We start from the raw sequence: 27,776 nt of genomic DNA, 5'->3' as shown, positions 1-27,776 counted from the left end.
GAACTTCTGGAGGCATCACCATCCCTGACATCAAGTTTTAATATAGAGCTACAATAATGAAAAGTTTTCTACTACAAATTGGTGCTCCAACGTGTGCTAGCTAAATCTACATAAAACCTGAGAGGGCTTGAAATGGAATTTTGCCAATAAACAACAACAACAACAACAAAAGAGTTTAACACAGCTTCTTGCTCTGTTTCCTGGCAGTGTGCCACAGATCCTTTAAGAGAGGTCTTCTTGGGGCTGGAGAGATGGCTCAGCGGTTAAGAGCATTGCCTGCTCTTCCAAAGGTCCTGAGTTCAATTCCCAGCAACCACATGGTGGCTCACAACCATCTGTAATGAGGTCTGGTGCCCTCTTCTGGCCTGCAAGCATACACAGAGAAAGAATATTGTATACATAATAAATAATAAATATTTAAAAAAAAAAGAGAGGTCTTCTTAATTCAGCGATAGCAAAAAAGAAAGAAAGAAAGAAAGAAAAAAAAAGAAAGAAAGAAAGAGAGAAAAAAGTGTGATTTTTGAAACAGCGGCTTCCTGGGCTGATCAGACCAGTATCAACTCTGACTCTTTTGGGACATCTGGCTGCAGAGCATTTAAATGGTGCATACAGTGCTACAACTTGCTTAATGGCAACATAGACCAGCTGTGTGCCTTAAAATGAAGCAATGTACATGGCTCTCAAAGGCAGTGAACAGCCCTGCCATGCTGAACTGGGTAGAGCAAGCAGGCAGGGCCATGTTGGCACTAGCCACACCCACTTAGCATTAAGAAGGCATGCTTCTGGTCAGAAAATGATTACAGATGCACAATAAAGTCGGATACAGATAAAAAAAAGACCTCTAAATGTGTCATAGTGCTGGATAAATGTACATAGGCTTGGGAAAGAGAAGAAAAAGAATACAGAATTATAAAGAGAAGTAAATCATTTTTTAAAAACGAAATCAAATTCTTAAGAGACAGAGCATAGACAGTCATAGATTAAAAGGAATAAAGAAAAACAAGCCACATAAAGATGGAAAAGCTGGGCAGTGGTGGCACATGCCTTTAATCCCAGCACTTGGGAGGCAGAAGCAGGTGGATCTCTGTGAGTTCGAGGCCAGCCAGGTCTACAAGAGCCAGTTCCAGGACTGGCTCCAAAGCAACACAGAAAAGCCCTGTCTCAAAAAACCAATATATAAACAAATAAAAAAGATGGAAAATACAAGAATCTGGATTGTATATATTATTGTGGGTTTTTTTTTGAATTTTTTAAAAGATTTATTTATTATGTATACAATATTCTGCTTTGATGTATGCCCGCGCCCGATCTCAGTACAGATAGTAGTGAGCCACCATGTGGTTGCTGGGAATTGAACTCAGGACCTCTGGAAGAGCAGCCAGTGCTCTTAACCTCTGAGCCATCTCTCCAGCCCTTTATTTGAATTTTTTGACTGTGAAGGAGCTAAGTACAGAGAGACATTTGATTTTATGTGCTGCTAAGCTAAACCAACCTATATTTCCACAGAAGCTGAGAACTGATGTATTTCTTCCAGACTAATGTAGTTTGATGGATAAAGAGCCCCCAAAAGGTCATTGTGAACACCCCCAAAAATACTTCACTCAGCAAAAAAGCAGTAAGCAGTTTGGAGAGAACTACACCCAAATTCCCAAATATTGTTTATAAATATTTTTTTCATTTAAAGGGGAATATAATATAGAAATGAATACTTTGCATCGGTATGGATATTAGTTTATTGATAGAAATTTAAGGTTAATTTTGTTTTACTGTGTATACGTATTTCTGATCTTGATTTAAGATATAGTGTTTGTCCAGCTCATTTAAAATGTAATGTATAATTAAGAAGTGTAGGTTAACAGATAATAATCTGTAATAAGCTTCTAGTCAAGTTAGATTTTCTAGACATAAAGAGATATATTTCCGGTAGATAGGTATTCTTCAAATGTTTCAGAGACCTTCAGAATATGAGATTTAGAATGGTTTAAGAAGTCAGGACTTTTCACAACAATGAGACACATTTGTTCCTTGCAGCATCAATCTACTTCAAGAGGATAATGGGCACAGAAGAGCCTCTTTATGGTATTGGTTGGCTATTTGAGCAAGAAACTGCTCTGCCTGGACTGCTTGCTGTTGTGCTGTATGAACTGCAGAACCCACAGAAAAATGACTGTTGAAGTTGCCTAAAGAAGGTGAGACAGTCCTTCAGGGTTCCTGCTTCATGACAGTGTCTGACATTCTGTAGGACAGAAAGAAAAGCAACTGATGGACTTTGCCATTGCAAGACAGAATAAATCTTCAAATTTCCTGCTTTGTGGAAGTCTACTGAATATTATGGGCCTGTAGGCTGAAGATGGGTTCTCCAATGATACAGAAGAACTTTGGGTGATTGTCCAGGCAGCAAGATGTCTCTGTCAATTCAAGTTTTGGAAGTTGCTTACAATGTACTTTTTTATCTTAGGTAATATTGTATCCTTCTAGAGTCTTTGATGGAATTGAAGAATAGTTATAGTTTTCCTTAATTATGATAAAAGATAAAGTAGATATAAATATAGTATCTGTAATTCTTGCTTGATACCTGTTTTGCTATATGTAATTTTACTATGTTAAAGTTAAAACCTTCCTTTTTATTTAAACAAAAAGGGGAAATAGTGTGGAAAGTCCTTCTGTATATGTGTTGCTTTTATTGGTTAATGAATAAAGAATCTGCCTTGGCCAGTGATACAGCAGAGTGGGGCTAGGCAGGGAAAACTAAACTGAATGCTGGAAAAAAGAAGGTGGAGTCAAGACAAGCCATGAGACAGACACTGAACAGAACCTTGTCAGTAAATCACTGCCACATGGTGATACAGAAATTAAAAGAAATGAGTTAAATTAACATATAAGAGCTAGTCAATAAGAAGCTAGAGCTAGGGGCTGGAGAGATAGATGGCTCAGAGGTTAAGAGCACTGCCTCCTCTTCCAAAGGTCCTGAGTTCATCCCCAGCAACCACATGGTGGCTCACAATGAGGTCTGGTACCCTCTTCTGGCCTGCAGGCATATACACAGACAGAATATTGCATACATAATAAATAAATAAATAATTTTTTTTGAAGAAGCTAGAGCTAATAGGCTAAGCAGTGATTTAATTAATACAGTTTCTGTGTGATTATTTCGAGTCTGGGCAGCTGGAAATGAACAAGCAGCCTCCTACTACAGGTATCGGCATGAAAACAGACAGGATAACCAATGGAATCAAACTGAAGACCAGGATATGAATCCACACACCTATGAACACCTAATTTTTGACAAAGAAGCTAAACTTATACAATGGAAAAAAAGAAAGCATCTTCAACAAATGGGGCTGGCATAATTGGATATCAACATGTAGAAAATGAAAATAGATTCAATATACCAATGCACAAAACTCAAGTCCAAATGAATTAGAGACCTCAATATAAAACTGACCACACTAAACCTGACAGACATAAAAGTGGGAAGTAGCCTTCAATCCATGGGCATAGGAGACCACTTCCTAATTATAACACCAGCAGCACAGACACTGAGAGTAAATGGGACCTCTGGAAACTGAGAAGCTTCTGTAAAACAATGAACACAGTCAATAATACAAAAAGGCAGCATACTGAATGGGAAAAGATCTTCATCAACCCCACATCAGACAAAGGTCTGATCCCCAAAATATATAAAGAACTCAAGAAATTAGAGATCAAAATTCCAAACAGCCCAATTAAAAATGGGGTACAGACCTAAACAGAGAAGTCTCAACAGAAAAAAATCTCAAATGGCCAAAGGACACTTAAGGAAATGTTCAGCATTCTTAGCCATCAGGGATATGCAAATCAAAATGATTCTCAGATACCATCTTACACCAGTCAGAATGGCTAAGATCAAAAATACCAATGATAGCTTATGCTGGAGAGAATGTGGAGGAAAGGGAACATTCCTCTATTGCTGGTGGGAATGAAAACTTGTACAACCACTCTGGAAATCAATATGGCAGTTTCATAGAAAATTGCAAATCAACCTACCTCAGGACCCAGAAATACCCAAAGATGCTCAATCATACTAAAGGACATCTTTTCAACTATGTTCATAGCAGCATTATTTGTAATAACCAGAACCTGGAAACAATGTAGATGCCCCTTAACCAAAGAATGGAAAAAGTAAATGTGGCACATTTACACATTAGAGTATTACTCAGTGGTAAAAAATACTGACATCTTAAAATTTGCATGCAAATGGATGGGGAAAAAAAAGTCCTGAGTGAGGTAACTCAGACCCAGAAAGGTGAACATGGTATGTACTCACTCATGAGTGGATACTAGCTGTAAAGCAAAGAATAGTGAGTCTACAATTAATCATCCTAGAGAAGCTGTAACAAGGTGAACCCTAAAAAAAAAAAAAAATCATACATAGATCTACCTGTATGGAAAAGGAAAATAGATAACTGACAAAATTGGGAGCATAGGGGTGGGGGAGAAGGCAGGGTGGAGGGGAGAAGAACTTGAGGGAATGGGATAGTCAAGATGGAGGAGGGACAGAGATGAGAGCATGGAAAGAGATATTTTGATTGAGGGACCCATTATGGGACTAGCAAGAAAACCATCACTAGAGAAATTCCCAGGAATCCACAAGGATGACCCCAGCTAAGACTCTAAACATCAGAGATGAGGGTACCCAAACTGGCCTTGCCCTGTCATCAGATTGATGAATATCTTAAATGTTACCCATAGAAGCTTCATTTAGCAATTGATGGAAACAGAAGCAGAGACCCGCAGTAGAGCATTGGGCTGAGCTCCTAAAGTCCCACTCTTCAGTGGGAGGAGTGAGAATATGAGCAAAGAGGTCAAGACCATGATGGGGACACCCACTGAAATAGGTTAACTGAGCTAATGGGAGCTCACCAACTCCAACTGAACAAGAAAGGAACCAGTATAGGTCCAAACTAGTTCTTCTGAATATGAATAACAGTTGTATGGCTGGGGCAGATTGCGGGATCTGGTGCCACTGCCAAGATTTATCCCTACTGCTTGTATTGGCTTTTAGGGAACCTATTCTCTTTGGATAGATACTTTGCTCAGCCTAGATATAGTAGGAAAAGTCTTGAAACTTCCCCCATAACAACGAGCCTTACCCTCTCTGAGGAATACATTGGGTTGGGAGATAAGTAGAGGAATGGGAGGAGAGGAAGGAGAGGAAACTGGGATTGGTATGTAAAACGAAAAGATAGTTTGTTTTCTCTAAAAAAATAAATCAAATAAAAAATAAAAATAAAAGAATTTTCATGGTTATGGTGTCTCTTCAGAGCCATAAAACCCAAACTAAGATAATTAAACTTGTAAGGTTCCTCTCATGAATGAATTCTCTGTTTTCTAATGAGTGAGCAAATAGTAAAGGATTTCTCATTTATTACATTCATAAGGTTTCTCTTTAGTATATATTCTTTGATGTGTTAATATTTTCCCTTAAGTTTAACAGTTGTATCTGAGTGTAGTGTTGTGGACCAGCATTAAACACTGTTGATCAGGCTGTGGCTTGGTGGGATTTTTGGCTCTACTGTCATTGGCTCTGCCATAGCTACCATGCATAGTTTTTAATTATATCTCTATTTTTCTATTTACCAATAAAGTCTTGGTAGTCAGATGTTAGGGTGAAAACCTGCTAATTCAGAAAGCCCAAGAAGCAACCAATGAACTTCCTTTTTGGCCAAAGACCCAAAAAGAGAATGTCTCTTCAACCATCTCTATTCAGAAGATTGTAAGCCCCAAGTCACTCCCTACTCTTTCCTGTGCGTCTATCAGTCTCCCACACCGCTTCAGACTCTCTATAGCTAATTCTTGCCAATTAGTTCTGGGTTCTGGCCCCGATCCAAGGTTGGTATTAACACTTGTGTTTCACGGTGTGACCAAATATTCCAGAACATATTCTAAGAGTTGTACCAACCAAAAAGGATTTCTCACACTTGCCACGATTCTAAAGTTTCTGTAATGTATGTAGTCTCTGATGAGTTCTAAGGCTGGCTTTGGTGGTAAAGGACTTGTCACATTCACCGCAGTTGTAAGGTTTCTCTCCTGTGTGTGTTCTCTGATGAATCCTAAGAGATGAGTCCCAGGTAAAGGACTTGTCACATTCACTACACTTGTAAGGCTTCTCTCCTGTGTGTGTTCTCTGATGACTTCTAAGACTGTCTTTTGTGTTAAAATATTTGTCACATTCACTACATTTGTAAGGTTTCTCTCCGGTGTGGATTCTCTGATGAGTTCTAAGATTGCCTCTCCCAGCAAAAGATTTTTCACATCTGCTACATTTATAAGGTTTCTCTCCCGTATGTATTCTCTGATGAACGCTAAATGCCACTTTTTTGGCAAAGGATTTGTCACATTCATTACATTTGTACGGCTTCTCTCCTGTGTGTGTTCTCTGATGATTTTTAAACGTCCCTTTCTCAGTAAAGGATCTGTCACATTCATTACATTTGTACGGTTTCTCTCCTGTGTGTATTCTCTGATGGTTTCTAAATGCCCCTTTCTCTGTAAAGGATTTGTCACACTCACTACATTTGTAAGGTTTCTCTCCTGTATGTATTCTCTGATGAACTCTAAGATTTGAGCCACTTTTAAAGCTTTTGTCACATTCATTACACTGGTAAGGTTTTACACCTGTGTGTCTTTTTGAATGCGATCTAAGATTTGAGGCACTTGTAAAGCTTTTGTCACACTCACTACAATTGTAAGGTTTCTCTCCCGTGTGGATTCTCCTATGAATTCTAAGGTGGTCTTTTGTGGTAAAGCATTTGTCACATTCACTACATTTGTAAGGTTTCTCTCCTGTATGAGTTCTCTGGTGAGACATAAGATGAACTTTCTGGGAAAAGGATTTGTCACATTCACCACATTTGTAAGGTTTCTCTCCCGTGTGGATTCTCTGATGACTTCTAAGACGGTCTTTTGTGGTAAAGCATTTGTCACACTCACTACATCTGTAAGTCTCTCCTGTATGGATTCTCTGATGTATTCTAAGATAGGAGGCACTCAGAAAGGATTTGTCACATTCATCACATTTGTAAGGTTTCTCTTTAATGTGGATCTTGTAATGTCTTTCAAAGTCTGATGTGTGACAAAAGCACTTACCACATTCTGAACATTTGTGGAGTTTTTCTCTACAGTGGATTTTGTAATGTACTTTGAGTTGTGAAAAATGCAGGAAGGATTTACTGCATCTTGTACATTTATAAGTTTTTTCTCCAGTATGTGCTCTCTGATGCCTAATGAGAGATGAGTGAGTCTTGAATAATTTTCCACATTTCCAGCATTGGTGTGATTTCCTTCCACTATTGGTTTGTTTTAGCTTAAGTTTATGTTTAGAATCAAAATATTTATCATACTTGGTATTTTTGTGCTTTTTCTTTCCTGTGTGAGTTCTTTGATTTTGGCTAATGATGGAACACAGATGAAAACAGTTTACAGAGTCTTTATATTTGCAAGGTTCTTCTCCAGCATTTCCATTTTTGTGTCTGTTGAGGTTTAAGGTTTCACCAGAGGCATTTCTGTGGTTACTAAATCTGTACTTGTAATTTTCTGCAGTATTACTTGTGTTATGAGGTATACACTGACAGAGCTCATGAATCACTTTGCAAAGCTCATTACAATTATACGACATCTCTTGGATATTTTCATGATCATGAATAAAATGCTTTGTGCCTTGATGCAAGACCTTCTCACATTTACCACATATGTGATGGTTCTCTGAAAAATTAGTACAATTGTGAATAATAGCAATTAATGCATGAGTAACAGATTCACCAACTGATGTTTTCTTAGGTTTTCTACGACATATAAACTAGTAACTTTCAGGGACAGAGCTTTTAACAGAGGACTTTTCTACTTCATAATCATTAAATGGATGCTCATAAGAATCCCCAATCTGATTTATATCAAATCACAAGGGCCAATAATGGCCAACTCATTCCTTTTATTCTTCTTTCAATATTTTTCATTTATTTGGCATCCTGACTGTAGTGTCAACTCCCTCCTCTCTTTCTGATACTTTTCCCTGCCTGCCGTCTATCCCCCCATCAAGGCATTCTCTGTTTCTGTTCTCAAAGAGGCAGGCCTTCCATGGGTATCAACAAAGCACTGACATATTAAGTTTGGGTAGGACTTAGCTCCTCCCTTTGTATTAAGGCTGGACAACACAGCCCATTTTGAGAAATAGCTTCCCAATAGTAAGCCAAAGCATTAGATAAATGCCCTGATCCAACTGATAAGAGTCCCAAAAGCACATCAAACTAAACAACTGTCATACATATGTAGAGGATCTACATCAGTCCCATGCATAGCCTTCTCATTCTTATCTAAACACGGTACCTTGTAGTTTGTAAGACAAACAGGTGTTTGACCAGTAAAGAATTTGAGAAATAAGCTCTGTGAAGGATCATATGAAGAATGCCTCACTATTTCTTCTTATGTTTTTGAGACAGAGTCACACAGTACAACTTACGTCAGCTAATTCCAGGTTAGCAAGGAACTCACCAGGTCCTCCAACTTCAGCCTCCAAAGTGCAAATATTAAAAGTAATACCGCACCAAACTAAACATGGCAACCACATCTCAAAAATGAACAAAAATTCGCACAAACAGCAGTTTTTTCTAAAACCTTTTGCATTATTTATAATCAGAAATAGGAAGAGTTTAATGCAGTAGCAAAATAAAAACATTCTAATTATTATGAGTTCTGCAATATATTACCTTGCTATGAACAGTCAATATTCTTTGAACTTTTGAAATTTTCTTTCTATATTACATAGAGGGCTAAAAAGACCAAAGAGAATATAGGATTGGTTACTCTTCTAGAAAACACAGAATAATGTAAATAAAGCAATATTAAAAAGTTATGTTAGTAACCAGAATTTTCCTCATTTCTTGGGTTATCTAGGTTCAAAGAGTTACAAATATACAAATTAGGTAAATGAAAAGGATGAATCAGAAATTCTACAATAAGAGAATTCTTACCCACAAAGAGTAGATTGTTGTAATTCTCTAACATCACATCCATGTACAATGCCTTCTGAGCACAGTCTAGACATTCCCATTCTTCCTGAGAGAGGTTCACAGCCACATCTCTGAATGATAACAGACCCTGCAATGGAGAATTATCTATTTACCATGCACTGCTCCACAAATGATATCTTGAGTAAAAGAAACCTAAATAATTAGAGACAAAGACATGTCTGTGATATAGATGAGGCATGGCAAATTTTAAAGGTCAAAATTTTTCTAGAAGTGCTGTGTTGCTATTCTTTCAGAGACAATATATAGAAGGACTTGACTTACTACATTGCAAACATCCATTAGGACTCTCTCCTCCATGAATTTTCTGATGTATTCTAAGACCTGAGTAGCAGAAAAAAAAAGATGTGCCACAATCAATAAATTTGGAAAATTTGTGTCCAGTTTGAAGCTTTCACTTATGGTACTACAAAACAGAATTTAATCTCAGATCCAGGAGATCCAATGCTCTCAGATGAACCTTATAGGCAGGGGTCATACACAGTACACGTGCACACACACAAACACTCAGGGATATAGCTATATAAAATAAAAATTATAATTTAAGTTTAATAAAAGATATTTTCTAAAATGTTCAGTCTTTATTGTATTTTCAATCTTTGTAAACACAGGGTGACATAATAGTCTTGCAATCACCAAATTTTTAGGGAATATAACATAGACATTTAAGGTCTAGATACAGGAAAGTACCTTTATGAAGTATGTGTTGATAAGAAACAGAATCCCAGAGCCACATCTCAGATGTTAAAGCTGTAATGATTAAAGGTATGCTTTGACATTATACAACTGCTGACCTTACTTGAATATGGACAATAGATCAATCCTGTTTGAAACTGGGTTTACCTGACTCTAATCTAAAAGGTTCAGTGGGGATCCTAAGGCCTTGGAATAATGGTATAATGATTTGTCCCTTTCTAGAACAAATAGGAAGATGGAATGCCAAAAAAAAAAAAAAAATTTTTTTTTTTTTTTTTGGTTTTTTGAGACAGGGTTTCTCTGTAGCTTTGGAGCCTGTCCTGGAACTAGCTTTTGTAGACCAGGCTGGCCTCGAACTCACAGACATCTACCTGCCTCTGCCTCCCAAGTGTTGGGATTAAAGGCATATGCCACCACCGCCCGGCTGGAATGCAAAATTTATGGATGATTAAGTCATCTTTTTTTCTTGAGAGTAAGGAGTTTAAAATCATAGCACATACTCAACGTTCCAAACACACAGAACCCAAGTTTGTGAAGATATGTTTTTTTTTGTGAAGATATGTTTTGAGAAATATTTACAACCATGAAGTAAATAAAGAAGCAGAATTATACAACATTAATGTTATTTACATTTTCAAATTCTTTTTTTTTTTAAAGATTTATTTATTATGTATACAACATTCCTTCCGTGTATGCTCACATGCCAGAAGAGGGCACCAGATCTCATTATAGATGACTGCAAGCCACCATGTGGTTGCTGGGAATTGAACTCAGGACCTCTGGAAGAGCAGTCAGTGCTGTTAACCTCTGGGCCATCTCGCCAGCCCCCGATTTTCAAATTCTTGATACAAACAATATAGATAAATAACAATCTCATGAATTCCACACAGTATTTCAGTACAGAATAATTAGAAATATACATGTAAATACATGGCCTATATGACAGTGCATCAGATGTAGTACAAATATTTTCTATTACCAAAACAAATATTTTAAATAGAATGAGAAATATTCTAACTCTTCATTAATTTTGAATATATTATTGCTCATGTGATTGACTCAGATGAAATTTTAAGCCTCTTAATCTCAACTTTATTCTTCACTTCAGTATTTGAGCTCTTTCATCTAACATGATTTAAGCTTTGATAAGTATTTATGATTAAACCTTCATTTTTCAAAAACTGGAATACACAGGGTTATATACTATCACAAGTGTTCACCAGAAATATAAACCTGGAGCCTGAAGACATGGCTCAGAGATAAAGGGCACTTGCTATTCCTGTAGAGAAACCTAATTTAGTTCTCTCTAAACAAATGGCAATTAGCTACAGTATCTGACTTCAGTGCCAAGGGTTTGGTGCTGACCTTAGGGATGAAGGGGCATACTACACCATGGAGTATATATAACAATATGCAGATCAACCCTCATATATGTAAATAAAATATTATTTTAAACCAAGAAATAGAAACATTGATATAACTCTTCAGAATTTCACTCTGTGTAATACAAACCTTTCGGGAGAGAGAAAAAAAAAAAAGTCCAGAGAGGGCCTTCTTTCTCCAAAAGAAAAGAAGAGAGTAAAGTGCTGTGGGACAATGGTCTTGTACCCTGTAAAGATTTGTCAGTTTTACTAGTTTAATAAAATGCTGATCAGCCAGTAGCCAGGAAGGAAGCATAGGCTGGGTGACCAGAACAAGAGAATTCTGGGAAGAGAAAAGGCTCAGTCTGCAGTCATCACCCCCACACAGAGGAAGCAAGATGAGAATGCCTCAGTGATAAAAGGTAACAAGCCATGTGGCTAACACAGACAAGAATTATGGGTTAATGTAAGAGGTAAGAATTAGTTAATAAGAAGGCCTGAGCTAATAGGCCAAACAGTTTATAATTAATGTAGGTTTCTACGTGTTTCTTTGGGACTGAACGGCTGTGAGACATTCGTTTATGCTTGAAAACTGATGGCTTATGTGCAGCACTAAGTCAGTATTCTCTGGAAAATTCTTTTTTTTTTTTTTGTTTTTTTGGTTTTTCTAGACAGGGTTTCTCTGTAGCTTTGGGGCCTGTCCCAGAACTAGCTCTTGTAGACCAGGCTGGACTCGAACTCACAGAGATCCTACTGCCTCTGCCTCCCGAGTGCTGGGATTAAAGTTGTGCACAACCACTATTATATTCCACATAATGCCATACAAAAGTAGGCACAGCAGTAGCTTATGCCCCTTGTTAATAAGGAAACAAAAGATAAAGAAAAAATAAGAATTTTCTAAAGAGAGCTAGTCACTGAGTTTTGAATAGGTGTCCTGAGACAAGTACATTTCCGGTGTCAACACAGTCATCATCACTGTGTGACATAATATTGCAAAAAGAGAAACCATAATACTGCAACCTTCATCTCCTCACAGACAAAGCAACTTTCTGGCAAGAGCAAACCACATAATACTTCCATAATATGTGTTCTCTGGGTGCTAAAATAGTTACTATTAGGTTTCAAGAAAATGAGTCTCATCTAATTCTACTTTCCTATAAATTGCTCAGTGATGTCAGTGGTGAAATAAAAAGACTATGAACCTTATCACTGTACACAGAAACATGGGCTCTTTAAATTCATGGAGAAAGAAGATAAAGGTTATAAAATGAAGAAGGCCATCCGCTCAAGTTGCACTGCAGATGATAATTAGAGGCAAAGTTTACATAGAAAAATCAGAGAAAAATTAACCATGACAACTCAAAAAAAAAGAAAGCACTTTACAAAAGGAATAGATGAATAGGAGAACTGGGGAGTAACAGATTATTTCCAACATATAAAACCAAAAAACTACCATTTCTTACCAGATATAAGATAATTACTACCGCCGGGCGGTGGTGGCGCACGCCTTTAATCCCAGCACTCGGGAGGCAGAGGCAGGTGAATCTCTGTGAGTTCAAGGCCAGCCTGATCTACAAGAGCTAGTTCCAGGACAACCTCTAAAGCTACAGAGAAACCCTGTCTCGAAAAACCAAAAAAAAAAAAAAAGATAATTACTACCTCTAATTTTACCCACAAAAAATATTTAAAAACAAATCATGAATAGGAGTCCCATGATATGAAAATACAAGTATTAAGAAATATGTCATAGGACAAATATCAAGAGATTATATGATAAACTCCTAAAGGAACTATGAAGAAATGTAACACAGCGGAACACAGTAAAGGGAAGGTATGTTACAATGATGCCAACAGTACAGTGCAAAGGGGAAAATTAATAGCATTAACAGAAAAACTAAAAGGAGAATAAGACAACATACACTCTCCAGTCTTAGTGAATCTAGAGGCATAGAGTCAGTCATAAAAATTTGAATAAGGAAAACCAAGGAAAGACAGATAGGAAAGGTACCAAATTTTCTTTTAAAGATGACGTGATCATGCAAAAACTTTCCAGCGTCACTACAGGAAAATGTTAGATTTACTAAGTGCTTCACATATTATCAAAAAGAACAAAACTAACACACAAAATTACTGCTTTCTCTATTTATTAATAATGTCAATTACAAAAGTAATTTAGGACCCTAGCATGGAAGTGTCAGAGTAAAAGGTAAAGCAGGGGAGGCCCCAGTGCCAGCCTGGAAGCATCAGAGATAGAGGGAGCACAGCTTCTGTCCAGGCCCAAAACCATCAGAAAGAGGGAGAGAGAGAAAGAGAGAGAGGGAGGGAAGGAGAGGGAGAGGGGTGACAGTCCCAGCTCCAGTCCTAAAGCATCAGAGAGAGAGTGCAGGGTGGCTGTAGAGGTTCAGAAGCAGACAGCAGTGGCTTTCAGACCTACCTGTACCAAAAGGAGTGATCACATAACTCCATCTGCATCTGGAGGAGGCACCGCCTGAGCCTCATGCCTACCTGCACAGTGAGGAGTGATCACCTGAGGCTCTCCCTGCCTGCTCCTTAAAAAATGATCAATGGAGCCACAACCTCCAACTGCACCAATTGAAGAAAGAGTTGCAGTTGGAGGTTGTGGCTCCATTGATCATTGGCACCTTTGAAGGACAGGTGCCAACTGTTCTGATTAGAGAAAAACAGTGCAAGAATACACTCAACAACATAAATAGCAATACAGCACAACCAGAAACCAGTGGTTCTATAATAGTAAGATCTGAACATTCCAACACTGATGAAGCAGAAGAAAATAACCTTAAATAACTTTATAAGAAAAGCCCTAAAAGAAGAAGTGAAAAATTACCTTAAAGAAATGGAGGAAAAGACAAACAAAAAATTAGAAGAAAACAACAAGCCCCTTAGTAAAAACCAAGAAAAAACAATCAAACAAGTGAAGAAAAGGGTTCGAGATTTAAAAACTAAAATAGAGGCAATAAAACACAAATTGAGGGAATTCTGGAAATGAAAAAGCTGAGTAAATGATCAGGAACCACAGATGCAATCATTAAACAACAGAATACAAAAGATGGAAGACAGAATCTCAGGTGTTGAAGATGTGATAGAGGAAACAGATTCATTGGTCAAAGAAAATGTTAAATCCAACAAATTCTTAACAAAAAATATCCAGAAAATCTGGGACACCATGAAAAAACTTAAACCTAAGAATAATAGGGAGAGAAGTACAGCTCAAAGGCACAGAAAATATATTCAACAGAATCATAGAAGAAAACTTTCCCAACCTAAAGAAAAACATGCCTATGAAAGTACAAGAAGCTTAAAGAACACCAAATAGACTAGACCAAAAAAAAAAAAGTCCTCTTGCCACATAATAATCAAAACACTAAGCACAGAGAATAAAGAAAGAATATTAAAAGCTACAAAAACCTACGTAACATATAAAGGCAGACCTATCAGAATTACACCCGACTTCTCAATGAAAACTCTGGAAGTGAGAAGGTCCTGGACAGGCACTATGCAGAAACTGAGATATCATGGATGCAAGTCCAGACTACTATACCTAGCAAAGCTTTTAATCACCGTAGATGAAGATAAAAAGATATTTCAAGACAAAACCAGATTTAAATAATACCTATCCACAAATACAGCCCTAAAGAAAGTACTAAAAGGAAAACTCCAACCCAAGGAAGTTATCTGCACCCACAAAAGCACAGGCAACAGATCATCCCACACTAGCAAATTTCAAAGAATGGAAACACAGACATAATGTCACCAAAACAACAAAAAACAAAAATATCAGGAATTAGTCACTGGTCATTAATGTCCATTAATATCAATGGACTCCATTCACCTATAAAAAAAGACACAGGTGCCACAACCCGCAACATTATACAGTAATTGCTCAGTCATCTTTTCACGAGCAACTTATCAGAATCAAGGGATCTAATAAATGCTAAACCAAAAACCAAGGCCTTTTGGCATTATTGCTTTGTGAATAAAGTGGCTGTTCCTTGCTATAGATTTTTTGCGGTAGCTAACTCCCTTTCTGTTACATATTTGGGAATTCATTCCCTAGTTCAGAACAGTTTCCCACTGTCAGGCCTTGTTCCTCTCTCCAAGGTAAATGCAGAGATCTGGCTTCCTGCAATTATCTTTATCAGTAGGCATTTGGTCAGTGCTTAGGGTCTAGGCATAGAGCATCCCATTAAAGATATTCACAGATACCTAAGGGCATAGAATTACTACCTGCCCAAGAAGCTGTTCTGGTTTTACCTCACTTAAAAGATTAACTCCTTAAGCTCACCTTCATCTTGGTTTACTGATGACTTTAGTTCAGGAAGTTTACTACTTGTGTTTTACTCTCAAGAACAGCAGAATTAACTGCAACCCAGAGAAGACCCACAATCAGAATGGCTGATAACAGCATAGCCTGAAACTGCTAAGCCTAGGTCTCTTCTTCGCTTAGAGCAGTAAGTCTAACTCCAGACTTAAGCCGGTAGAAAATACACCATCTGGTGAATGCGCTATCTGATCAAGAGCCATCAGATTCTCCATGACCTCTTAGGTAGGTTGCTTGGTTACTTGATTCTATGCATTCTGGGAGAGAGAAAAAAAGTGGCACACTAGAAATAACTTTTTAGCCCTTTACTAACCCCTTAAAAATGTAGCATAGCACACTAACCTTCCCTTCTAGAATTGCCTGATGGTTTAATTCCTTTCTTAACTAACTTTTTCCATTAAGAAGTTCATTGGATGTGTACTAGCCACTCTCATGGATCTGTATGGGGGTGCACATGTAAAAATCCTTATCTGATTGTCTATGGGGCAAAAGAATTCTGACCCTGAAACATGCTAGGGTTGAAAAATTACTAGTTTTAGGGTATAAATGACTGGGAATATTTGTAATGGGTAGAAAAAGGGAGAACAAGAAGGCAATATGAGAAATGATGGGGGCTGGAGAGATGGCTCAGAGGTTAAGAGCACTGACTATTCTCCCAGAGGTCCTGCGTTCAATTCCCAGCAACCACATGGTGGCTCACAACCATCTGTAATGAGATCTGGTGCCCTCTTCTGGTCTGTAGACACACATGCAGACGGAACACTGTATACATAATAAATAAATCTTTGGAAAAAAAAAGAGAAATGATGGATTGATTAGAGAAGAATAAGGAAACATAGACAGACAATTCCCATTGTGAGTAGACGTCTTTGCCATCAGATTTTTAGCCTCTTTACCTCATCCTAGTGTCTTTAATTCAACCCTGTAACACAAGCCAACAAATTGGATATGAAAACAGAATCCATCCTTCTGCTGCATACAAGAAAAACACCTCAACTTTAAAGACAGGCATTACCTTAAATGGTTGGGGAAAGGTTTTCCAATCAAATGGACCTAAAAACCAAGGTGGTATAGCTATACTAATATCTAACAAAATACACTTCAAACTAAAAGTAATCAAAAGAGATGAAGACGGCCATTTCAAAATTCATAGCTTGAAATATCCACCAAGATGAAGTCTCAATTCTGATTATCTATGCCACAAATACAAAAGCACCTACATCTGTAAAAGAAATGCTACTAAAGCTTAAATCACACATCAAACCCCACACACTAATAGCAGAAGTCAACACCTCACTCTCACCAATGGACAGATCTGCCAGGCAAAAGCTTCACAGATAAATAAGAGAACTGACAGATGTCATGATTCAAATGGATTTAACAGATGTCTATAGAACACTGCACCCAAAGCACAAAAGATTATAACTTCTTCAAGGAACTTCATGATACCTTCTCTTAAATGGATCATATACTCGGTAACAAAACAAACCTCAATAGATTAAAAAAAAATTGGTAAGACTGCCATTTTTATTATGTTGATCCGAGCTATCCAACATTGTGGGAGGTCTTTCCATTTTCTGATGTCTTCAAGTTCGTTCTTTAGAGACAGAGAAACCCTGTCTTGAAGAAAAAAGAAAGAAAGAAAGAAAGAAAGAAAGAAAGAAAGAAAGAAAGAAAGAAAGAAAGAAAGAAGAGAAGGAATGAAGAAAGAAGAAAAAGGATGATGTCCTAAAGACAAGTGAAGAATTCAAACTTCTCTTTCATAAAACGAGGCCAGGCATAACTAAGTACTAAAACTGATGTAGTCAGTTTCCAAACAGTGCCTGAGGACTGGATTGTTTCAACACTGAATTCTTTGAAAGGACATTAGCCCACTGGAACATGTGCCTCTGGATGGATTAGATTATATCCCCAGATCTAGCCAACAAGGCTTATTCCCTTATTTGGCCACTTCATTCTCACGAGGTTTCTCCCAAGGTCCAGCTATGGAAGAAATGAAGTCTATCAATCAGAAGTCCCCTTTTGTTCAACTATTTAATATGTCAAATTAATCACCTCTTCCCAACATGGGCTTTCCCCCTTCACCTTTATGAACTGACATTTGCCTATGTGTCACCACTCTATCCCCTCTATTCAGAGGCAGTGTTCTGTCCCTCTAGGACAAATATCCCTGCTCCCTTTCCCTTGCTCCCTTCCCCTTCTCCCTCATCCGCTGTCTCCTTTACCAAAGCATCTTATCCCATTCTTTTTTTTTTTTTTTTTTGGCTTTTCGAGACAGGGTTTCTCCGTGGCTTTGGAGCCTGTCCTGGAACTAGCTCTGTAGACCAGGCTGGTCTCGAACTCACAGAGATCCGCCTGCCTCTGCCTCCCGAGTGCTGGGATCTTATCCCATTCTAACACAGAGTTTTCCCTTTTTCTCTTCTTAAGAATTCTACCTGTTCTGTATCAGGGTTATAAGAAAGCCAGCTGACAATTTAACAAAAGCCAAAGCCCTCCTCATGATACATCAATATCATGCTAAAAGTAAGATCTAGTCAGGCCACCAATCCAAGAGCAGAAAGCCTACGGGTACCTTTGGTTCCATCCACCCCAATGCACAGACATCCAGCCCTGTGCCATGCTCACTGATGCCCACACTTGGGCCGCTTGGCTAGTACACTTGCAAGGCCTTGTCCTGGAAAGCGTCATTCGCAGTCTTAGGTGCACATTGCTATCAAAGGCACTCCAAAATCCACTGAGCCCAGTCCTCACCCAGGAAGTCCTGGTACACTGAGTGGGAGGGGGGTTGCATGGGCAACAGAGGTTATTTTCTCCTTTTCAATCAGGTGACTCTAATTTTCACTAAAGACTGAAAACCACTGATTTGGATGCTGCCTTAAAACTGCCCACTCAACCAGCAACCATGTAAGGCGCAGGCTGCCGACCTCGGCACTTGTATTCATTATCATGCTCCTTAGGCATCTTGTAAACAAAGACTCAATTTCACATTAGTGGAAATAAATGGCTGCTCTTCTAATGAAAGCTGGTGTCAGCAGTATTTGGAAGGAACCTAATTCTTCCTGTCCACAGGGCTGGCAGGATGGCAGCTGGCACACACTTGCCAGTTATTAAATTCGTTTTTAATTGAGCAATTTAACTGGAGCTTTTGCATCGACTATGTGTCCTGTTTAGAAACGTTTGTCTGAGTTGTTTGAAGAGATGATGACTTTTCCCTTTCTTAGGTAATGAACGTGGTTCCACTGCACTCTCCATTTGCCCCCACGAGCACAAACATACTCTCTGATAATGGCTCGGCACTGACGTGATCTAGAAAGGCTTTGCTATGAAAAGCCAGCAGGCTCTGTCTGTCTCTGGCTCCTGGGTGAAAAGGAGTGTTGGGGCCTTTTCCCCTGGAATGGCTTTTTCTCTTTTGTTCGAGCTGAAGAGATGCTTGGGCTCCCAGCATACCCAGGGTCCTGGCCATGAAAATCACGACACCTGTTCACAAAGTGGACTTGAAAACGAAACCCCTTTATTCACAAGCCTGGCTCTTGTGCTCACCCGTGCCTCATGCAAGCTGCTTGCCCACTCAGTGCTACATGCAGAGAACATAGGAAAGATAAAATCTACATGTGCTGTTTGACAATAAAGATATTCATGACCTGTCCCCGCCCCCAAAAAAACCCTGAAGCTGGGCAGTGGTGGCGCACACCTTTAATCCCAGAACACAGAACGCAGAGGCAGGCAGATCTCTGAGTACGAGGCCAGCCTGGTGTACAGAATGAGTACCAGGACAGCCAGAACCGTTACATAGAGAAACCCTGTCTCAAAAAACAAAACAAAACAACAAAAATATTCCACCTACGAAGTCATTTGCTGCTGTTTTTCTGCCAGAGACAGAAAGTGGTCATTTTAACTTTTCTTTCCTGCTCAATAAAATTTCTCTCTGTAAAAACAGGTATTTGGATATACTTTGTGCCTAATTCCAGGTCTGGGGGGGAGCCCCTAGGGTGCAGGGGTTACCTTCTTTCTCTAATTCCTTTACAAATTCCTACACTAACCCTCAAAAGAATATTGTTAAAAACTGAAAGAAAAAGAAAGCTAAACCATCATCACACAAAGCTGAGTTTACCTTGATACAAAAATCTGCCTCAAAACATACATGAAACACAATGGAACTAATGCAATAAAAAATGTGGATAACTAGGAGTAACAGAGAATGAGTAACTGTGCACACGCTCTAGAAAGCTCCAGGTGCAAGCGGTGGACCAGGGGAGTTAAAAAGTATGGATAAAGTTAAACTCTGGGGGGGCGGGAGGGGGGGCTCGAGAGATGGCTCAGTGGTTAAGAGCATTGCCTGCTCTTCCCAAGGTCCTGAGTTCATTCCTGGCAACCACATGGTGGCTCACAACCATCTGTAATGAGGTCTGGTGCCCTCTTCTGGCCTGCAGACATACACACAGACAGAATATTGTATACATAATAAATAAATTAATTAAAAAAGTTAAACTCTAGGAACTTTGTAATAGCCACAATACCAAAGAAAATGGATAACGAAAATACTCTACGAGAACACCTTTAAATACTTCAACAACCACAATAAGAGTGAAAAGATCAGGATATGCCTCAGTTCATGTAAATGAAAATTTAGTGACAACACAACAGAATTTTGAGAGCTGGGTTAAAGTTGTGGTGAATTTACAATATTTAAAATTTGATGCACAGGGGCTCATCATGGTCAGCATCAGAATGGCAAGGAAAAATGGGCATATCAATACATGCGTTTTCATGGGAAAATACGAGTATAACATACAGGCTGAGAAATGTCAACGCTATCGGCAACCAATCAAAAATTCCTGTTCCAGTAAAAGATACTGTGTTTCATGCTAGGCGGTGGCACATGCCTTTAATCCCAGCACTCGGGAGGCAGAGGCAGGCGGATCTCTGTGAGTTCGAGCCCAGCCTGGTCTACAGAGCTAGTTCCAGGACAGGCTCCAAAGCCACAGAAAAACCCTGTCTCGAAAAACCAAAAAAAAAAAAAAAAAATACTGTGTTTCAGTTTTAACATTATTAAACCAAGAACCTGAATTGTTTCCCAGGACAAACATGGTAGCATTCATAGTGTCAAAAACTGTTACGCAGGCTGGGAAGGGAGCAGAGCTATCAAAGGCCAATCAGATTTGGATGTTGTATGCTATAATTCTAACCTGCCAGGCGAAACATGCCATTGGTGTCATAGTAGCATGACTATTTTGTGGGTAACAGGTCTTCTGGCTTGATCTGAAGCAGGTTCACAGAAGGAAATATATGAATGGGCCGGGTGGTGGTGGCGCACGCCTTTAATCCCAGCACTCAGGAGGCAGAGGCAGGCGGATCTCTGTGAGTTTGAGGCCAGCCTGGTTTACAAGAGCTAGTTCCAGGATAGGAACCAAAAAGCTACGGAGAAACCCTGTCTTGAAAAAAAAAATAAATACATGAATAGCCAAAAGCCTGTGATGGTGAAGCTCAAAGGCTCTAATACAGAATTCACTACTGACATTCTGCTACGTGTACAAATATTCAAACTGCCTTTTTACTAATTCTGAACACACCACAGCTTGGTGTTGGTTTCGGCAAGGGTCTAAGAAACTGTTTTCAATGGACAATAGTTATTTCAGAGAATTATATCTCATCAAAAACTGAGAAAAACTGAATGCTAACTGCACAGGCTATGATGGGAATTACATATCCCCACATCTAAATTGCAGGGAACATTATAGAAGAGGAGATAAAAGATTTAAAAGCTGGAGGATAGGAATGTGACATATGAAAAACTCTTTTGCCATATGACATGACAATTAGAATTATCAACACATTACAGCCTTGTTCACAGCCTAAATTTGCCCAAAATCATACATGAAATATGAGCAGGACAACAGGGAAGAAAACACATCTACCCATGGATAAGACAGGGCATGACCAGAGGGTAAGAATGAGCAAATTAAAATGTGCATTCATTAAATATCAATATTTTATTATCAAAACTGAACAAAATTTATAGAAATAAAACTTAAGAGGAGACACCAATGTCTATTTGGAGGGTAGAACTTTTGTTTTTTATGTACTCAACCAACCAATTAGACAAGATTTATACTATCTGTTTTTGCTTCTATTATTTAATTCAAACTGAGCAGTAAACAATCAAAATAATGGTTAAAAAAAGAAAAAAACTAACCAAGCACAAGAGAGATCATTGAAATAGAAACGTGAATTCACTGAAGGAATAGAGGAAACACTGGAAGAAGGCAAAAATGGACATGCACATAGGACAGAATGCATTCTTGTGGGAAGGGCAGTCTTACAAATCTGTGACAATCCAACTACTCATGATTTACTTCACAGGCACAGAAAGGAGACCAATACAAATTCACATAACTTACAAATACCAAAGACCCTAAGAGCCAGAGCAAGCCCGGACAAAGAGAGTAAAACTTGAGTCATCCCAGCTGTGATTTCAGATGATACTGCAGAACTAGAGGCACAATAGCACCATGGCAGGGACAGAAGAGGGGACACCTAAAGGACTGTGAGTAGCAGATCCAGATCCAACCCAACCTGGGTGACCAACTGAAAATACCAAAAATTTATCATACACATGCCTCATCAACCTGTGTTGAAGGGAAAGGTTCATATCCACATATAAAAGAATGAAAATAGGTGAAAATCAATAAATTGGTGAAATTTGACTGTGTGAAATTGAAAAAATGTATACCCCAAAGTATAAAGAAACAGCATACTAAATGGTGAAATTTATTAGCAAACATTTTATAGTACCACGAAGTTAAAAAAAAAAAGCAAACTAAATATTTTAATCAAGAAATAAACCAAAAAAAGTGAAAATGCAAAAAAGCTGTAGCATAACCTAAATGTAAATAGCACATGTTCCACACATTTATGGATGAAGAAAATGCTCCTTTTGTGTACACTGACAATTCTCTGCCCAGTCAGTGTCTACACTCATGTTGTTAAATAACAAACACTAGAGAAAAGGCAGAAGGAAGAACACAGAGACCGTGTTCTTCAGTGGGAACCCAACTCACTGCACTCACTGCAACAGCAGAAAAGTCAGTGTGCAGTTTTATGGACAACTAAACAATAAAAAAGTAAAACCTAGGGCTGGAGAGATGGCTCAGAGGTTAAGAGTACTGATAGTTCTTCCAGAAGTTTTGAGTTCAATTCCCAGCAACCACATGGTAGCTCACAACCATCTGTAATGAAGTCTGGTGCCCTCTTCTGGACTGCAGGCATACATGCAAATAAAACACTATACAAAATAAATAAATAAATCTTTTTTTAAAAAGATAAAACCTAGTGAAGATACTACTCAAATTTTAAAGGAATGAAATAAATTGCAAACTATCAATGAAATAGAAAGAGGAAAAGAAACATAATACAAAAAAAATCACAAAATAGTGTTTATAATTTTCTTCAGTGATTTCTTGAAATGTATATGGATAATATGCACCAAACCAAACATGAAAACAGGATAATACTAAAACCAAAATATATACTAGCCCTAAATAATCCTAAAATCAAAATATATACTTCCTATGAAAGTATTTACTTCAAACATAATCATACTTAGTGCTAAGAATGAAGAAACTTTATAGATTTCCTGTGATGAGGGTTGGTCATGATTATGGTAGGTAACAGGAAAAGATGAATCTATAAGTGTAAAAAACCAAGAATATTAATATCCCAGCACTTGGGAGGCAGAGGCAGGAGGATCTCTGTGAGTTCGAGACCAGCCTGGTCTACAAGAGCTAGTTCCAGCTGGGCGGTGGTGGCGCACGCCTTTAATCCCAGCACTCAGGAGGCAGAGGCAGGCGGATCTCTGTGAGTTCGAGACCAGCCTGGTCTACAAGAGCGAGTTCCAGGACAGGCTCTAAAGCCACAGAGAAACCCTGTCTCGAAAAACCAAAAAAAAAAAAAGTGTCTTCTCCAAAAACCTAGAATACTGACATCAACATTAGAAAGAGCAGAGAATACAAAAGAGGCATGTGAACACCGACTCACTGAATGCATGCTCTCATTCATTCAAACAGGAAGAAATATAAAACGATGCTTATGGTCTATAAATATTCTCAATAATTTATACCAAGATCTTACAAGCAGTTTTTCTATAAATGCAGAAAGTCAGGAATTCCTAAGATTTATAAAATTGTGAGAAACCAAAAAACTGCAAAGACAAAGACAGAAGGATCAAACCCAGATGTAATTTCAAAATATATAAAACTTGTAGCAATGCAAACCACAGTGTGTTGAAGACAGACAATGGAATATCAAAGGGAAGACAATGCAAATGGAGCTTAAACACTCAGCAGAGATAGTAAACAAACCTTATCAAAATTTTGCTGGTATTATTTTAGAAAATAGAGAAATTAACCTAAAAGAACCTGAAGGAACTCTAAGATGCTCAAAAAACTCTGTGTACAGGATCAACCAAGAGGCTTAAATAGTCCCAACTAAATGGCATGTTAAAATTATAGTAATGAGGGGCTGGAGAGATGGCTTATAGGTTAAGAACACTAGTTGTTCTTCCAGAGGTCCTGACTTCAATTCCTAGCAAACGCATAGTGTCTCACAACCATTCATAATGAGATCTGGTACCCTCTTCTGGTGTGCAGACACACATGCAGGTAGACCGCTGTATAAATAATAAATAAGTGAATTCTTAAAAAAATTATACAAGCCAGGCGGTGGTGGTGCATGCCTTGAATCCCAGCACTCGGGAGGCAGAGACAGGTGGATCTCTGTGAGTTCAAGACCAGCCTGGTCTACAAGAGCTAGTACAGGACAGGCTCCAAAACCACAGAGAAACCCTGTCTCGAAAAACCAAAAAAAAAAAAAAATTATACTAATGAAACCACTTAATAGTGATATAAAAACACAACCAGAGATGGAAATTAAAGAGGGCCATCATTCCCATGCAAAGTCAAATAAAATTATATTTGCCTCTGAGTATTAATTTTTTACATACACAGTCTTCAAACATCTACCAATAGGAAATCCTGAGATTAATCTCTGTGGAATTCTTTAGAATCATTTAGAATTAATCAGAATGTGGCAAAACCAATTTCATGTCCTATTTTTCTGTCACTTGAGCCCTTCCCAGTCTCTTTACGCCTTCTCAATCACTGTAACAAACCTGGATCTTTTGTTATTGTCTCCTCTCTCCACCAGCCAGGGCTCTTTGTTTTGATTCCCAGGTGAGCAGGACTGACTGAACAATGTGAGGCTGCACAAGAGAAAGAGATTCTTTAGAAAACACCTGGAACTTTTCAAGGAGCAAAAAGTAAAGATGCTAACACCTCCCAAAGGATTAAGGAAAGAGAAAATATTAAGAAAAAGATCTCTAGCAGGGCGGTGGTGGCGCACGCCTTTAATCCCAGCACTCGGGAGGCAGAGGCAGGCGGATCTCTGTGAGTTCGAGACCAGCCTGGTCTACAAGAGCTAATTCCAGGACAGGCTCCAAAACCACAGAGAAATCCTGTCTCAAAAAAAAAAAAAGAAAGAAAGAAAGAAAGAGAGAGAGAGAGAGAGAGAGAGAGAGAGAGAGAGAGAGAAAGAAAGGAAGGAAGGAAGAAAGAAAGAAAAGAAAAGAAAAGAAAAGAAAAGAAAAGAAAAGAAAAGAAAAGAAAAGAAAAGAAAAAGATTTCTAGCCAGGCAATGGTGGCATACGCCTTTAATCCCAGCACTGGGGAGGCAGAGGCAGAGAGATCTCTGTGAATTCAAGGCCAGTGTGGTCTACAAGAGCAAGTTCCAGGACAGGCTCCAAAGCTACAGAGAAACCCTGTCTTGAAAAACCAACTAACAACAACAAAATAAATAAATAAATGAATAAATAAATAAATGAAAATGTCTCTTATGTCTCTTTCTCCTTGTATTTCAGTTTACTCTGTGAGATGTGAGACTCATTCACACACAGATCCCACACATCCAGAGTAGTTTTCCCAGGAACCCGGAGCAGAAGCAAGGGAGACTGCAAGAAAACTATTCTTACCCTCAGAATCCCAACTGCTGCAGCTCTTTAACAGGAGATCTCAGCTAAAAGTCCCGTGAGCACGGTCTAGGCATTTCCACTCCCACAAGAAGTTCACATTCACAGCACTAAATGTCAACAAATCCTGAAATTAAAAAAAAAAAAAATGTTGGTCACGTGTACTTAGGCAGCGTGCTTTTCCTCAACAAAAGGGACGTGTTTCTGATACAGGTGAGTGATTATAAATACTTAAAAGAAGATTTATAATATTGTTTAACGTGCATTTGCTAACTATAAAATAGTGTGGCCTGATATACTCCCGCAGCATGCAAGTTGGGCTTGCCTGGTCCTTAGGTGTAACATAAGAACACAGCATACCAAGACACAAACAACATAATATTGAAAGCAGTCTCTATAAGGCTAAAGAAGTGGAAAACCGGGTATCATTGGCGGTAGGCCAGGGTAGCAGCTAAAAGAACACGCTGAGGGAGGACGATGAGCAATAGAGCCAAGGCAGACAGAGACCAGGTAAGAGAGCCTGCGAGGAGCGAGAGCGACAACTGTAACGGATGGATGAACAAGTTTAAGGGGTGTGCGTGGCGCATAAGAAAGCACATGGTTGCAGGTGAAGAAGTGAGCTGCCGCCGCCTCCGCCAGAGCCGCGGGCAGGACTGCGGGAGCTGACAGTGTCCTGAGCAGCCTCAGCGAGCACAGCCCCACCCCTTCCCTCCTGGGTCCCAGCCCCGCAGCTCCTCTCACCTGGGAGGTTCCAAGGCCCCGGGCTGCGGTTCCCCCACTGCGCTGCTGACTTTCCCAGGACGCCCGGCGTGGAGACTGCGGCTCCGGGGAGTTTTCAGGTCCACGAACACACACCGGGGTCTTCCTCACCCGGTTCCAGAAGACGCGGTTCCCTGAGTCCAAAAGGGACTAGCAGGATTTCAGGTCACTTCAGCCTGGTTCTCCGAAGCCATTCTTCCTGGCCCCGCCCACTACAACCACTTCCGGCTACGTATTTCCTCTAAACCCGCCTACTGAGGGCTTTTTTTGGGGGGGGGGGTTGGTTTTTCGAGACAGGGTTTCTCGAGACAGGGTTTCTCTGTACCTTTTTCATTTTTTAACAGGGTTTCTCCGTGTAACCTTGGCTGTCCTGGAGTTCCAGCACTGTAGACCAGGCTGGCCTCAAACACAGAGATCCGCCTGCCTCTGCCTCCCAAATGCTGGGATTAAACACGTGTGCCACCACCGCCAGCCTAGTCTAAAAGAGCTAGTTCCAGGACAGGCTCTATAGCTATAGAAAGACTTGGTTTCGAAAACAAACAAACCAAAAAACTTATTGGAGTTTTTCTCAACTTTGGAGGAAATAAACTTTTTTGTCTTCTAAACAAACTTTACATTAGTAAGTACTCTTTAAGCTGATTTGTATGTCTAAAATAATTACTAAGCAAAGCTCCATTGCATGAAACCTTTCCTGAGCATCCCTGAGCTGATTGTGGACCTGGAATTCTAGTCATGTCCTGGTTTCTTATGTGTAGAATGTGAGCCAAAACCATAGCATTTGCATAAGGAGAGGCTGAGAAGTTGAGATATGGAAATTGTGGGTCATGATTGGGTTAGAACACCAGCCCTGCCTGATCATCAGGCAAGGTTCAGCTAGAATTACAACTACAGGATAGGATGTGGGACTTAGGGAAAGGCATTCCATACAGTGTAAGGAAAATCTGTCTTTTGTGGTCATTTGTGAGGTTTTTTTCTAATAAATTATTACATTTTGCATAAATAAACAAATGTTTCCCAGACATTGAATCATAATGGTCAAACCATGCTCTCAGTGTCCATTCACTGATCCAGCTCTGTTTGGAGAATGTATGTCACTTACAGAATTCTGTAGCACACTTTCCTTCTGTCTTCTGAAGCTTCCACACCAGTCCAGTCCGTCTTGCTGTATGCCATATTAATGAAACCATCTGATTTGGGAGTTAACACCCTAGAGCAGGAAATCCACCAATATTTCATTTTTAGCCCAGTAACTGCACAATTCATCATTGTGTCTGCTTTTCCAATGCTGTCCTGTTTTTACTGATAAAGTGTTTAATGCATCACCCCAGAGTTTCTTTATTATTCAGGTTTGTCTTGGCTATCCTGTGTGTGTGTGTGTGTGTGTGTGTGTGTGTGTGTGTGTGTGTGTGTGTATTTTCATATGAAACTGAAAATTGTCCCTTTTTGATCCGTGAAGATGCATGGCAGTGTTGGTACATGCCTTTAATCACATTACTCTGGAAGCAGAGGGAGGCAGAACTCTGAGTTGAAGGCAGTCT

The 27,776-nt window shown here is 39.1% G+C and overlaps 1 protein-coding gene across 1 annotated transcript; it reads right to left on the bottom strand.

Annotated features, from left to right (window-relative positions):
• Positions 1 to 293: 293 nt before the first annotated feature.
• On the bottom strand, positions 294 to 26,442 carry LOC142832618 (uncharacterized). Its single transcript, XM_075943184.1, is given in 7 exon segments — positions 294 to 6,228; positions 6,230 to 7,743; positions 9,009 to 9,135; positions 9,330 to 9,389; positions 24,628 to 24,717; positions 25,483 to 25,606; positions 26,221 to 26,442. Coding segments are annotated over 4 exon segments (2,013 nt in total). The 5' UTR covers positions 9,366 to 9,389; positions 24,628 to 24,717; positions 25,483 to 25,606; positions 26,221 to 26,442; the 3' UTR covers positions 294 to 5,892.
• Positions 26,443 to 27,776: the final 1,334 nt, after the last annotated feature.

The sequence above is a fragment of the Microtus pennsylvanicus genome, chromosome 1 (assembly GCF_037038515.1).
Source record: "Microtus pennsylvanicus isolate mMicPen1 chromosome 1, mMicPen1.hap1, whole genome shotgun sequence".
Classification (NCBI taxonomy): domain Eukaryota; kingdom Metazoa; phylum Chordata; class Mammalia; order Rodentia; family Cricetidae; genus Microtus; species Microtus pennsylvanicus.
This window is presented reverse-complemented; position numbering and strand designations above follow the sequence as displayed.